The sequence below is a fragment of the Hyalella azteca genome, unplaced genomic scaffold, assembly GCF_000764305.2.
Source record: "Hyalella azteca isolate HAZT.00-mixed unplaced genomic scaffold, Hazt_2.0.2 contig17671, whole genome shotgun sequence".
Lineage (NCBI taxonomy): Eukaryota > Metazoa > Arthropoda > Malacostraca > Amphipoda > Hyalellidae > Hyalella > Hyalella azteca.
In genome coordinates this window covers 79,596-94,065 of record NW_025947446.1, presented here as the reverse complement: position 1 = coordinate 94,065, position 14,470 = coordinate 79,596, and the positions used below count along the sequence as shown (strand labels likewise).

Below are 14,470 nucleotides of genomic sequence, written 5' to 3'. Positions count from 1 at the left end.
GTCATGATGAGTGAAGTCTAGTCATGATGAGTGAAGTCTGGTCATGATGAGTGAAGTCTAGTCATGATGAGTGAAGTCTGGTCATGATGAGTGAAGTCTAGTCATGATGAGTGAAGTCTGGTCATGATGAGTGAAGTCTAGTCATGATGAATGAAGTCTGGTCATGATGAGTGAAGTCTAGTCATGATGAGTGAAGTCTGGTCATGATGAGTGAAGTCTGGTCATGATGAGTGAAGTCTAGTCATGATGAGTGAAGTCTGGTCATGATGAGTGAAGTCTAGTCATGCTATGTAAAGTCATCTGCATCGCGTCTGCACCGCCTGCTGCGAAGCTCGCCACCTGCTCTCAAATAAAGCGTGCGAGACGCGACCTCCACAAATGGTGTCCGGGCAGACGAGTTAGTCGTCTCCTGAACCTGGCTGGTGTTGGGTCGTACCGCTCTCAGATACGTGAGTCTTTTAAAATATAGCCCAGGATATTGTAGACCAGTTTAACATATTACATCGATTGATAGATTATATTAATATGAATTAAATTATTCATTTAAAATTAATATTTCATCTAAATATTCATTAAAAATATTCATAAAAAAATTATGAAGAATATTCTTTTAAATAAATATTTAAGTGTCAATAATTCTAATTTGTCGTTATACTTGAAACAATGGGCGACTTTCTTTTATTTATTGGCATATTATGTGTTTAGCGAACACTTAACTTGTAGTGGAGCTGTTTACGGCATTGAATTTGGCAGTCTATTTATTCCTTGCAAAAATCTCTCAAAATGAAGGATTTATTCATATGCCAAATCTGTTATTAATTCATGCCAGACAATGTGACTCAGCATAGAAAAATTCAAGTTTTTTTCATATGAAGATTCAAGTCTTTTCCATAGAAAGATCCAGTTTTTTCCATAGGAAGATTCAAATTTTTTCCATACGAAGATTTAATTTTTTTTCTTTTCATAGGAAGATTTAAATTTTTTTCTATAGAAAGATTCAAGTTTTTTACACAGGAAAATTCGAGTCCGTCGAATCGTTCCACTTACTGTGACGATACAAGCGAAAAAATTACATTTTGCCAGCACAGAAAATTTTCTTACTATTTTTTGTACTGTATAAGTAATTTCACTGGAATTAAATTTAAAAACAAGCATTAAATCTCGAAAAAAAATTAAAATATGTACGACCTTAGTGGACTAAATTGTATAATTGGTATGTATTCACTGAAATAAATTGTTATAATAGGTGTTATCTCTCTTAAACTAATATTATTAAAATGAATTATTTCTATAATAGGCATGATTTCAATAAAATTAATTTTATCAGTTTAATGATCTAACTGAAGTCCCTTATTATAGCTAGTAAGATCTATTTAGCAATAAATGTTATAATTTGTTTGAAGTTATTGAAATGAATTCTTAGTGAAAGAATTTTTGCTTAGTCTGATTCGTCACTCTGAAACGATGTTTTGTAGACATTAATAATGTATAAAGATAATCTACCAACACAAATTTAGTTATCGAACTATCGATGTTGCTTGAATTTCACTCTTGCAAGTACCATCCTGTGCTATAGATTCAGAAGTTATTTTTTACAATGAGTGACTTTGAAGTAATTGTCAAAACGAAAAAATTTTAAAGTTAAATTTTTTACAAAATTATTTTATTTTCCCTTTCAGGTGATCTAAGTGAGAATTCGCTGTAATGCAACTTTTCAAATTACTTGGTATCTTCCTGCTCGGGGTGAGAAACAGTTCATGGACTGAATTACACATACCGCCCGAAATACACGTTTTTTCAAATAGTCAATAATAGCAGTTATTTGCATAATAGTTTGAGACTTGAAAAAATCATAGTTATTTATCGATTCATAGATGTACGGCCAATTTTTCGGTCCTCGATGACTAGATATCACAATGACAGGTGGGAAATATTTCGTTCCCTTGGACGTCTTCACGCAACACAGTCAATATTTCTTTTTAAAACAGTTAACGTTATTACGCAACACGGTTAAGGTTTTTTTGCAACACAGTTAATTAACATTTTCACGCGACACATTCAACGTTTTTACGCAACACAATTAAAGTTTTTTTTGTAACACAGATAATGTTTCTTAACAGAGTTAAGATTTTCTTGCAACACAGGTTATGTTTTTACGCAACACTGTTAACATTATTTTCAACACAGCTAACGTTTTTTTAACACAGTTATTTTACAACGCAGATAACGTCTCTACGCAACCCAGTTAATGATTTTACGCAATATTTCTCTGCATGTTGGAGGCATCATTCGTGGACTCGGACGTTTGCCCGAATTATCAGGAAATGAGGCTCCTCATAACTCACAATGTACAGTTGTGTATACCACATCTCACCTCACAATATGCTGATGTGTGGACCCTCATAACTCACAATGTACAGTTGTGTATTCCACACTCACCTCATAATATGCTGATGTACATGTATGGACCCTCATAACTCACAATGTACAGTTGTGAATGCCACATCTCACCTCATAATAATTATGTTCCAGGTTCTCTTGGTCGTCGGTGCCGATGCCAGAAAAAGGTAAGCAAAACTAAACTAACTCAAAACATATTTAAATATGTAACCTTTAGTGCATTTGAATTATTTACTTCCATTAAGTATCTAGGTTCTCTGACGAAATTCAACAAGAACTTACGAATGATATTGCCATACATTAACTCAATTAGGTGATTATGATATCCGTTCGCATCCATTCAATTCATCCATTCAACCGTCCATTCAATCAACTCCGAAATCCATTCAATAACTTTATACATATTGTGGGAGTTGCTTGTTTGACTGTATAGATGTGCTTGACGCTTGTCACTGCCAATATACATATAAGTGGGCTGGTCGGACGCTTATCCGCGATGTTTATTGTGTCAACATATTGAGAGGGAATTTCGATTTTACTGCTATAATACTGTGACACTGGAAATGGAGGGGAGATCTAGATATAAAAATTAAATTGTGTTTTTTACGTTAATACGAATTAATTTTATTTAAAAAAGTAAACTTCTCTTTAAAATTTAAAATTGGTCAAACGAAATATATTGGTCTATAGCTGTCCTATATATGGGTTTTAATTAGTCATTTTTGAATTACAATACTTGTTTCAATTAGTTTCAAAATTAAAAATTCAGAAAATTAGTTTCAAAATTGTTGGCTGAATTGGGTTAGCCTGTCGCACATCACCACTTCCGTGCTTCAAATGGACGATCATGATCCCTTCCCTCAAGAACGTACATAGCCTCCAACACTTCTGGACTGTAATATTTTCGACCGCTGGCTACCGGCCAGATCACATCTATGGAAGTAGACCAATCAGCCCACAGGAAAGCAGCCGGCAATAGTATGTCCTAGCATCTTTTGCTAATGCGCGAAAAAATTCTGCACAACTCGGAAAGAATGCATCGGAGTCTCGCAGTGAATATGAATATGTGATAGTTTAAACGTGATTTGAGGCTACGTTCTTTGAGGGAAGGGATTATGATGGCCCATATATACAAAGCAGGGTAGTGGCGGTCTCCGACAGGCGTCCTAACTCCGAATAGCATTGCTAGAAATTATAATGATATCATACCAATTTCTCATCCGATATTTCTTGAGACATTTTTTCATTAATTTATAATGTATTTTCACTTATAATTTCCTTGCTTCTCTGAAAGGTGCCCTAAACTCGAACCTGGTACCATTGGACTCTGCTGGGAGCGCTGCTCGACGCACGCCGATTGCGCCCCTAATGGCAAATGCTGCAGCAACGGCTGCGGCCACGAGTGCTATTACTGAAGCCTGAATTTCGGCCAGATGTTCAAAATTCCTGTTTTCTCACTCAAGAAAAAATTAAAGAAATTTTACCCTCTTTTCGTTCAAGAAACAGTTCAGGGAAATTGCACTCTTCTTTCACTCAAAGAAAAAGTCAAAATAAGTTTAGCCTCCTCTAACACAAGAAAAATGTTGAGGGAATTCCAAACTCCTTTCATTGGTGAAAATTGCCAATCAATTGAGTTCTACTCTCCGTAACAAACGAACATATGTTTCTTCTTTTATCTTATAAGATGTCGGTAACATTTTTACTTAGATTCTTTGCGAAACGAATTAAATTTCATATTGCGTTCATGACACTAAAGGGCCGTCATCCCTTGAATCTACAATAAATATTAAAACATCACTATCGTTTATTCTTATCTTTGACTTTGTTTAAACGCACTCAGGAATCATCATGATGATGATGGTCATGATGACGTCACTGATCAACTAGAGAACGCACATTTAATTTTCTTCTTTTAGCTATCATATTCACCTCGAAATTATAATCCTTAGCGAAAACAATTCATAGTGAAATTGGAGTGAGATCTTTTCCTACGAGCGCTTTTAAATAAACTTAATCTGAGAACCGTATTGTAATTTGGGGAAACCTAAAGTACGAACTTTGCCCTGGCATACGAACCTTTATCTTTCTATCTCGGGATCCTTTTCCCGTTTCCGATGCAAGCTTCACTCCTTATTCTTCTCATGATGCTCTTCTTAGTCGAGTTGGCTTTTGCGATGTCAACTCGAGCGGGATTTTTGACTGAGGTTGAAATTGATCGCTGTACGATACATTTTTTGCTTGTATATTTTATCTGTAGCTAAGCGGTCACAGCATCAGCAAGCAGTACATAAAATTCGTGATACCACAACGAATATTGATAAACGTTCGTATCTTCATATCAATCATAACATAGCAGATCATAAGATGGAAATTTCAATGCTGAAGAATAAGCCTGGTTTGGCCTGTCGCCGTTTCTTGCACCTTTAGTGACTTGAGATCTAAAAAGTGGCGTTTAAACCAGACCGTTTTAAAACGGACTCCAGCACGAAATTGCTAAACTGGACTTTTACAAGGGGTTAAACTGAACATATAGGCTACGGCAGCATAACTCTGTCTAGTCTGTTCTTGAATGCGTTCATAGTCGGAGATTCAGCGATCAGAATCGTCATTTCAAACGAAAATAAAAAAAAAGAATCAATAGTTAATACAATATTGATAGAATTTTTGACGATTTGCAATCCCGAAAATTCATTTCCATGCCGTACCGCTCTAAACAACACATTAAATTGAATGACTTAGTCCTTCAATTTCTGTGTAAATTCATTTTTCAAAAATGCAGAGATGCACTTTATTGTTCCAATATACTGTCTGATAAAAAAATTATAACTCAGTACTCACCGCAGTGAGTGACAGAGAGAGCATTTTCTCGTTGATGAAAACGTGGTCACGGACGGACAGACGGATGGACATGACGAGCACAAAAGCACCTTTTTTCAAAAAAAAAAAATGAGAAAATGCGCTATAAAACATAAATATTACGGAAAGTAGATGAAATAAGTGGATAGTGTATCGAAAATTGAATTTTGCTAATGCACGAAAAACCTCAAATAATTTGATTATTAAACATGAACCAGCATATTTTCATTCTATTTCGCACTACACGAAACTTGCGCATATATATGTAAACCATATAGAATAAAGCTTATATCATATAGCTTATAGCATAGCAGTTGCATATATCATATGGCATGTAGCATATAGCATATATGATTATATCATGCATTTTGTGGGACCCTTGCTCCGCAAGTGTTCAGCAAATTTGAAGCCCAAGTTGCTCGTTTACCACAATTCATTTTTCGTGACAGTGTGTACAAGTGTCTTTTGATGTGTACAAGTGTTCATCTTTTCAAACCCTGACACTACGTATAGGCGTGATAGCGTGATAGCGGTGGTACATGATTAAAAGTCTCTGCCTGAGAAGCACAAGTCAGGAATTTGTTCAGCTTGCATTTTTAGAAAACAATTTACAGGAAGTCTTGATATTATGAAAATAAATGTATAAATATATTTCAATAGTTACAACATGACCGATTTTATTTCGTCAAATTCATGCGTGACACACTTTGCTTTTGGCATGAGCTGTTTCATTTGTTTTGTAAAAGAAGTTTCATTGTCGTGCGCCCGAACCTAGCGTTTGGAAACGTCGTGTGGTCACCGAAACTTGAAAAAGACAAAAATTTAATAGAGAGTGTTCAAAGACGTGCAGCAATGATAATTCCGGGCTTGAAAGGCAAGTCATATGTGGAAAGATTAAAGGTTATGAAACTTCCAAGCCTCAGTTATCGACGTCTGCGTTGGGAACTCATTGAAGCATACAAGTATACTCATGGCTTATACAAGGTCCCAGAAGGATTACTAGAATTTGAAACAAGAACCAACACCAGGGGTCACGGCTATAAACTAAAAAACTGCGTTGCAACTCATCCATGCGACAACATTTCTTCTCGCTTCGAGTCACCGACATGTGGAACAGCCTCCTTGATAGTATCGTTGACGCTCCAAGTATGAACGCCTTCAAGAACAGACTGGACGAAGCTTTGCAGGAGCATATGTTCAGTCTTAAAATGCCTAGCAAATTACGGACCGGCAATATGTCCAGCAGCTATCTCAATCAATCGTCAGTTATGGAAAGATAGGGTTCCAAAGGCCCGATCTCTTGTGAATCAAGTCACGAAAAATTCAAGAATCGGCAACAGGCCATGGGCCTATTTCTTCAGTGCCGACACTTCTATTCTATTCGAGGATGAGGACTTGCGGTAGGGCCGTAATTTCTAAAGTTTTGATTAGGTGTTTTATACACACAGATGAAAGGAATAAACCAAAAAATTTTAACTCAGTACTTACTGCAGTAAGTGACAGAGAGCGCATTTTCTCGTCGACGAAAACATGAAGTCACGGGCGGACAGACAGACAGACGGACATGACAAGCACAATAGTTTATTTTCAGCGCATTTTCTCATTTATGGAAACAATGCACTATTGTGCTCGCCATGTCCGTGTGTCTCGTCGTCCGTCCGTGACCACGTTTTCGTCGACGAGAAAATGCGCTCTCTGTCACTCACTGCAGTGAGTACTGAGGGGAGCGCAGCCGTGCACCACCAATTTTGTGCACCAATAAGTCCTGAATCGAACGCCTTGGATTTCTCCTGATATCCACCGATCAGCCGTGCACCACTCGGCTTTGTCCTCCTCCGGCCTTGACCACCACCTGCCGTGCACCACCAGCCCGCGGAACGAATCTGACTTCCGGGCATCGTTAAATTACGTAATTTTACGTTCACCGCATCTGAGGTTAGGTTTCAGAAAGCATTGTTTTGTTCCAAAATTTATCGTCCTTCGACAATTTGCCGTTCGACCGAGGGCTAGTTCGACCCACCGCCTAGATACGGACGGCTTGAAGTGTTGAAGGCTACGTTCCGGAAGGCAGGAATCATGATGGTCCATTACATCCAGGGCAGTTGTGGTCTTCGGCAGGCGACCCAGTACTGAGTTATATTTGTTTTCATAAATGAGAAAATGCGCTAGAATGGGGATCACTTATAGAGTTATAAAGCAGCTACTGCCAAGCTTTATTATAGTTCATAGCTGTCGTAGTAGTTCGAAAAATATGTATCGACAGCATATCGATTTCAATTTTAATGAAATGTCAAGACGTGAACAATCTTTTTTTTCGGAAAAGCTCAACATTTAAATTTGTTCACAAGCTCGAGATTATTGAGCACGAGTTTGAAAAAATTTACTTCCTTAATTTACAATCTGTTGATGTCAAATGTTGGTAGTGGGCTGTAGGGAATGGTACTTGAGAAAATATCTGCGCTGGCTGAATCGGACCAACCGGCAACCGGTTGTTGGTTTCTATGGATACGGGATACTGAGCCACGTCGGACGGTTGAAAGAGGGCCCAGTCCAACAATTGCTTATTCGTGTTTACTAAATCGTGTAACGTGAATTTTTTTACTGTAACTAAGCTCATTGAACCTAAAATTAGTTGACTTATACTTTTAACCAACTGAACTGTAAAATCAAACATTACAACAATGTCATTGAATCATTTCTATCGCGTTTCAAACCGTCTGTTTAGGGTGTCTCTCAGACAAATTGGCACCATTTTTGCAACTCAAACTGAGGTAAGAATTGCTTTTAACACATAATCACAGGTGGCTTCTGCCCAAATTTTCATTTAAGATCTCTCCTGTAGCCCTTGCCTAAATGCTTTTCTAAAAATTGAAAAAAATGCACAGCTATTGCTAGATGTATGTATTTAAAAATCACATGTGAAATAATTGTTTTTGCCCATGATTTTTTTTTTAAATTTTGTCCTACATCCAGAGTGGCATCTCAATCTGATCAGAACCATAAGCTGTAAATAATTCTGGAAAATTGTGTATTGGCTGCCTATAAATGAAGTAAAAGTCCCTCTGTCCCTGTGCTTGCTGGTTGCTGGCTTGCTGCTTGCAATCAATTTCATTTTTTTTATAACCCTCATCTGATTTCTTTTGTAAAAATATGAAAAAAAATTATTTTTACCTGTGATTTTGAAAGTTAGCTGAAAACTAATATAGTTTATACATACTTTTTGTTTTTGGTAAAGATTTTTATCATTTTTTAGGAAATTCAGCCTGTTATTCCAGATTGATTAGTTTGTAAGGTTTTATTACCTGCATTTTGACATAACAAATAGAAAGCTAGGTATTTTAATCTTGCTTAACCCTTTTGTAACTGCAATGTGTTCTACAACTTTTTATTTATATTTTTCCACAGAATCGTTATAAACTTGGACTGAATATTTCATCTCCGTAAAAAATAATAGAATATATGTTAATGGTAAAAATTATATTAATGGGACTAGAAAATCCCTGTAGTAGCCTATGTCACAGTATGTGGTTCCAACTGAGGTGACACAATTTGCAACATCACTGATTTTGCTGAAAAAGACATTTTCGTAATATTTTTGTTGGTAGTTGAATAATATCACAAACTTCCTTTGGCAAACACGGGTAATAGCTTATTATAACATATCCCAAAAAGAACAAAAAATAATATTCCTTTAGATTGGACATATGTAGGTGCCAGAGTGTTTCTTATATGTCCCTGTAGTTAGCTACGCTTTTGAATTTAGTGCTACATGCAAGTTATAGAGTAAAACGTTGGGCGGGACATCACAGTCCTGTCAGAGTGACAGTCAATTATTTTTGAGATGACATAGGCACAGGAGTGTTACTCGTGTGTCCCTGTAGTTACCTATGCCCCAGGGTGCAGAAAGTGGAAGCAGCGTTGCCAATAATATACGGGTTTTTAAGGCCAAAGCGTTGCCAACCATTTTCATGATGCGTCACCAGGTAATTTTTAATGAAAAGCCATTTATGTTGAGTAATGAAAAACTATTTACAAGTCACAAACTTATTTACAAGGTTGCATGCACCACAGCACGTGTTACCCCAAATAACTAATTTTACCCTAAAAGCAGTCCGATTGTACAGCAAGTGTCAACTGAACATGTGATAATGCAGTCTGACCGCTCTAATGTGACCACAACTACGGAATCATAAACTTGTTGTTTGCATTTTTTTGGCGGGAACTCATTGCAACTGATTTCCAGACAAGCTTCACTGCATCCTGGTCCATGCAACGTACCATACCGGAAACCTTACTTTTTTCTAATTTAGTTGGTCGAAGACTGACAAATATAATAAACGCAAGAATTTCATTCTAAATGTGCCGGCAAGGTCTTCTGCAGGCATAAATTTTGCTACTGAAGTGTTGCCAAAGATCTTGCAATATACATCCACTCTCTGCACAGTGGCCTATGCCTTGAATGGTACGCTGTATGCAAGTTATGGAGTAAAACATTGAGTGGGACATCACAGTCCCATCAGTCACAAAAGGGTTAAAAGCTGTGGTCAAGGTTTATTTATAAAAAATAGTTTCTATTTATATAATCTAAGGATGAAAAAAATTGGCAACTGCCTTCCAGGCATGGAATTATACCTTGTTTTTGAGCCATGAATAAAGCTTTCCCAATCCGACCATTTTTTGAGTTGTGAAATTCCCGTTACCGTAGATAATTATTTCTTATTTCTTGCTGTTACCTACCAAATTGTCAACAAAAGTGCATGATTGAGCTGCAATATTTCAAAGTTACCAAAAATTTGTCACTGGAGCTTCAAACATTTAGTATAAATGTAAAAATTTCAAATTTTGCTGCAATCCACTTTGGTTATACCTTGGTTATACCTTATTTTTTTTTTTAATTTGACTTCCTCAACCTATCATGTGCCTTAATCTTAATATACAGTTCTAAATATCTACGTTTTTTGTGACGAAACAATGAACTTATTCACTTACTTATTTTAAGACTCAGCTAAATACTGCCATGCATGGGAACATGCTAAACTTTTGAATAAACAAGTTGGCATTGGTGTAATTTTAGATTCCCTTGTTGGTTTCCAAGTACAAGTTACCTGAATTATGCAGCAAGTTTTTTTTTATTTTAATAGTTTGTAGAATTCATGGGGCTAAATATTTATGAATCTTGCTGTATGTACTTTCAAGCAACCTGGGCTCTGCTGGCATGTGACAAGAGGCCAGCATTTGTTCAGCTCCAGTGCACCAGCCTCCCCTCCTGCTCCTGAGCCTCATCAGCCATCTAAGGTATTAAATTATCATTGTCACTTCAACCCAGCCATCAACTCCTGTAATATTTCATTTATCTATTCCTTTTGGTTTTTATCTTAGTGTTCTTTGCTCTTCATTGCAGGCTTCTTTACAATGTAAATGTTTGTAAGGCCAGACAACTTTATAACTGTAGTAACTTGACATTGTTAAAGTGACTTCTCGTGTTTGAAACTAATTTACTAGGCACCTTTGACTTAGTTAGTTGAGGCAAAATGAAAATATAAAATCCAAATCTTTTTATGTGCAAGAAGAAGGAAGTAGGTATATCACGCCAAACACATCATCCATATGCCATTTAGAAGATGTACGCTATCACATCCATTACATATTCTTGATATGCTTAAAAAATGAGATATAAAATATTGTTGCTAGACTGCAAAAAGGAAGCATTTATTGCACAGACGAACAAATTTATGACATAGTACTAAATTGGAGCAGCATTACATGCATGACATAACTATACTAAATAGAAGAGGTATAACATCCACGACGAATTTTTCATATACTGCAGGAGGAACCAGTGTATGACCGCCTCATCTGGAAGCTGGAGGTTTACTGCGAGGGTCATGAGAAGTCAGTGCTTGAGAGCTATGCTCGCTTCATAGCCATGACTTGTGCCCACCTGGGCATCAATGCTCAGCCTGCGTAAGTTTCTATTTGATGCCAGTTTTCTGTCTATTACTGTATCATAAATCTTCCCCTCAAGGCTTCAGGCAATGGTTTATTATTCATACCCGAGTTATGTTCATTTTTGGACTAATCATTTGAACACCACAAGGCATTAGGTAGAGTGTAATCAATCATTTTACAACAAATATTTTTATACATTTTTTTATGTTGAAACTCCAAAAGTTGTGGTTCTGAACCATCCCATGTTATTATCTAGTGTCTCTGTATTACCAGAATAATTTTTATTGCGCCTCGACAGTTATGTATTGATAATGCCATATGTTTACGTGTATATTAACGTTAGCACACAATAGACAGTTCGGCACGCCGACGCACGAGCGCCTGACGCTGCTCAAGTCTATCCACATCCACGGCAAGCACCGCGTGCAGTACGAGATGCAGACGTACCCTATGACCCTGACCCTGCACCACCTCACCGGCTCCACTGCTGACACCTTCCTCGAGTACACGCAGCGCATGTGTCCTGAGGGCGTGGCCATGCGTGTCACGGAGGTGCGTTCTGAGGGTGCAGCCATGCGTGTTACAGTAGGTGTATCTTGATGGCCTAGCATGCGTGTCACGCAGGTAATTCGCTTGATGTTTGAACCTTGATGGTGACTTGCTTGAACCATGATGATGATTGAAAGAATTTATTTATTATAGCTAAATCTGTATTCAATACCATTGCTCACCACAAAAATTAACCGAGCATCTCAAAAACAACCACGAGAGAACGAACAAAAATTGAGCACTGATCTCATTCCTTATGCCAAGGAGGTTTTGATCAAACGATTGAGGGCTTGATTGAGGTCGCTTGAAGTGCGCGTGAATCATTTAATCAAGTCGATTGATCGTTTAGCCCCTCCTGTAGGTATCGTGTGCTTGTTGTGTTAACCATGTGCGTGCCGTGCTCACCGTGTACATTACACATTTACCGTGTACGTTTTCCCGCAGCATCAACTGAGAAAGTTCCCGGAGCCAACGATGCGTGTCTTGAGCGACGCACGGACAGCGTGTCGCCACTCTTCGTGTAAAAAGGTAAATTAAAAATTGTAACCATTACAGGTTTAGTTTCCTTCAATTCCTCATCCCGCATTCATGAAGCTGGCTTGTTGGTGGAGACAAAGTGATGAGTTCCATGGGGAATTTCCACAATTTTCTAACATTTTCACTGAAAATTAAATCTCTCGCTGCGAAATTAATTCATGAATTCTCTTGAATACGAACAGAAAATTTGAACAGTTGATATGGACAAGTTTAATTTGACCGAGAATATCGCGATGATGCATGCAAACATGCATTAGAGCTCTTGTTAGCTTATGGTTTGCTTCTGAATTGAATTTAAAGAAAACTGAATTAATTTGAAGCTTCCGTTGATGCTTTTGAGGAAATAGAATTGTTGATGCTTGCTAAATGGGTTTCGTTAATCTCGTTTAATATTCCATTCATCGTAGCAATTCTTCTGTCGTGTATATTCCATGTTATCGATTTGGTTCGTGCATCTTATCGAAATTCCCTTGATGATCGATGTGCTTTTCTAAAATACAGAAGTCAAAGATCGAGTCCAGTTAGTGTGACGGCAGATTTGTGAAAAACTTATCACGATACAGAGAATGATTATATCTTCCAAACCATCCATGCAGTCCCTTTATATAAATCACTGCAACAATTTGGTGCACTGAAGAAACACACGAATTGCTATGTCTTTTGTTGAAATGTTTACACCCCGTTCACATATTTCTGCATTACTATATTCAATCCTCTCAGAGTGTTTCTGAACATTTTAACTGCGACTCCAAAATAGCCTTGAACGACTAAGTTATGATTGAAGTTCTCGCACTTGTTTGTGCGGCTACTATATGTTTGTGCGGCTACTATATGTTTGTGCGGCTACTATATGTTTGTGCGGCTACTATTTGTTTGTGCGGCTACTATATGTTTGTGCGGCTACTATACTACTATAAAAAGGCATTGAGATTAGAGACACTCTCTCACTTCGAAGTCGGCGGAATTCTCGGCATGTCTAGGCATTTTAAAATAACGTAAACACATGTAGACACGATCGGATGGTTCCGTAATGGTGTTCATGGCTTCCCAACAGATGTAGCAGCTACGTGGCGCGCCTGCTCTAAACGCCTGACGTAGCGCTGCTGCCAGTGTATTAGAAAAACTGTACTTAATCTAAAAGCTCGCCTCGTTGAAGGTTTTTACAATAAAAATTAGAAAAATGTTCAGTTGTTGTTAGGCCTCTAAAGACGTTAAACCGATTCCTGAAACCGGATTAGATTGTTTCGAAAATTCCAAACTAAAGAAATAGGCATAGAAACAGATTTGGGAAATAAATGTCGTGTACGTAGTATTTGAAGATGCATTTTCACTGGTTTAGCTCGTGGTCTCCCAGATTTTTCACGTTCTGCAAAGATTTTGTAATGAATGTAGAAGCAGCAAGTGTAGGTGCGGACTCTTGTGTGGAGCGGCGGTATGGAGGGAGGACTACTAATACAATGAGAAGCTTTGCTGTAAAGCGGAGACGACGGCTGCCAATCGGGTATAAAATGCCAGTTATTATTTCATATGCAGTACCTTTTAAGAATTTTATTTGCATAACAGTAATTTCACTTACCAAGCCACAATTTTCAATATACTATAGGCCTCAGATGGCCGGAGAAAATCCCCAAAACACGACAATATAAGTTCCGCGCATTATGAAACAACACTTGCAAGGTCTCTCACAAATGATGAAATATTGCCGAAACCAGAGCATCATGCAGGTGACGACCGGCCGTCAGGTGCAATGCTATGCGGGAGTTAAGAAGTGGTGGGGACTTCATTGTTTGTTTGATAGACGGACTTAAAAGGAGATAGTTTAGCTGTTTTTCGTAAAGCATTCGCTATTGTATTATTTTTGATTCAAAATCCGATTATATTTAATTATGAGCCCTTGGTGTATTTTGAAGTGTGATTATAAGTTATGAGACAAAATGGGCTTTTGTGCTTTTTTTACCGCACAATTAAATAATTTGTGATAGTTTGCTTTGATTCGCAGATGAAGTTTAATGGCCTTCATCCATAGAGCTAACCACATTAAAACTTCTTTGTTAATTTACCGTACACTATATCAAATCCGCAATAAATTTTGACTGTGATCTTTGCTTTCATGCTGAGACTTTAATGTGGAAATGGGAATGTTGTGCCTTGTGCGTGATAGTGGTGATGGCGGTGACAC

The 14,470-nt window shown here is 37.6% G+C and overlaps 1 protein-coding gene and 1 long non-coding RNA gene across 2 annotated transcripts; both read left to right on the top strand.

Annotated features, from left to right (window-relative positions):
• The first annotated feature begins 393 nt into the window (after positions 1–393).
• On the top strand, positions 394–4,198 carry LOC108679664. Its single transcript, XR_001931391.2, has 4 exons — positions 394–449; positions 1,680–1,743; positions 2,533–2,567; positions 3,695–4,198. It is a non-coding gene; the product is annotated as an uncharacterized LOC108679664 (long non-coding RNA).
• A 3,507-nt stretch (positions 4,199–7,705) lies between these two features.
• Positions 7,706–13,062, top strand: LOC108679649 (28S ribosomal protein S10, mitochondrial). Its single transcript, XM_018168305.2, has 6 exons — positions 7,706–8,027; positions 10,453–10,551; positions 11,087–11,220; positions 11,559–11,757; positions 12,199–12,282; positions 13,012–13,062. Exons 1-6 carry the CDS (start codon positions 7,938–7,940, stop codon positions 13,060–13,062), a joined length of 657 nt encoding a protein of 218 aa, XP_018023794.1. The 5' UTR covers positions 7,706–7,937.
• Positions 13,063–14,470: the final 1,408 nt, after the last annotated feature.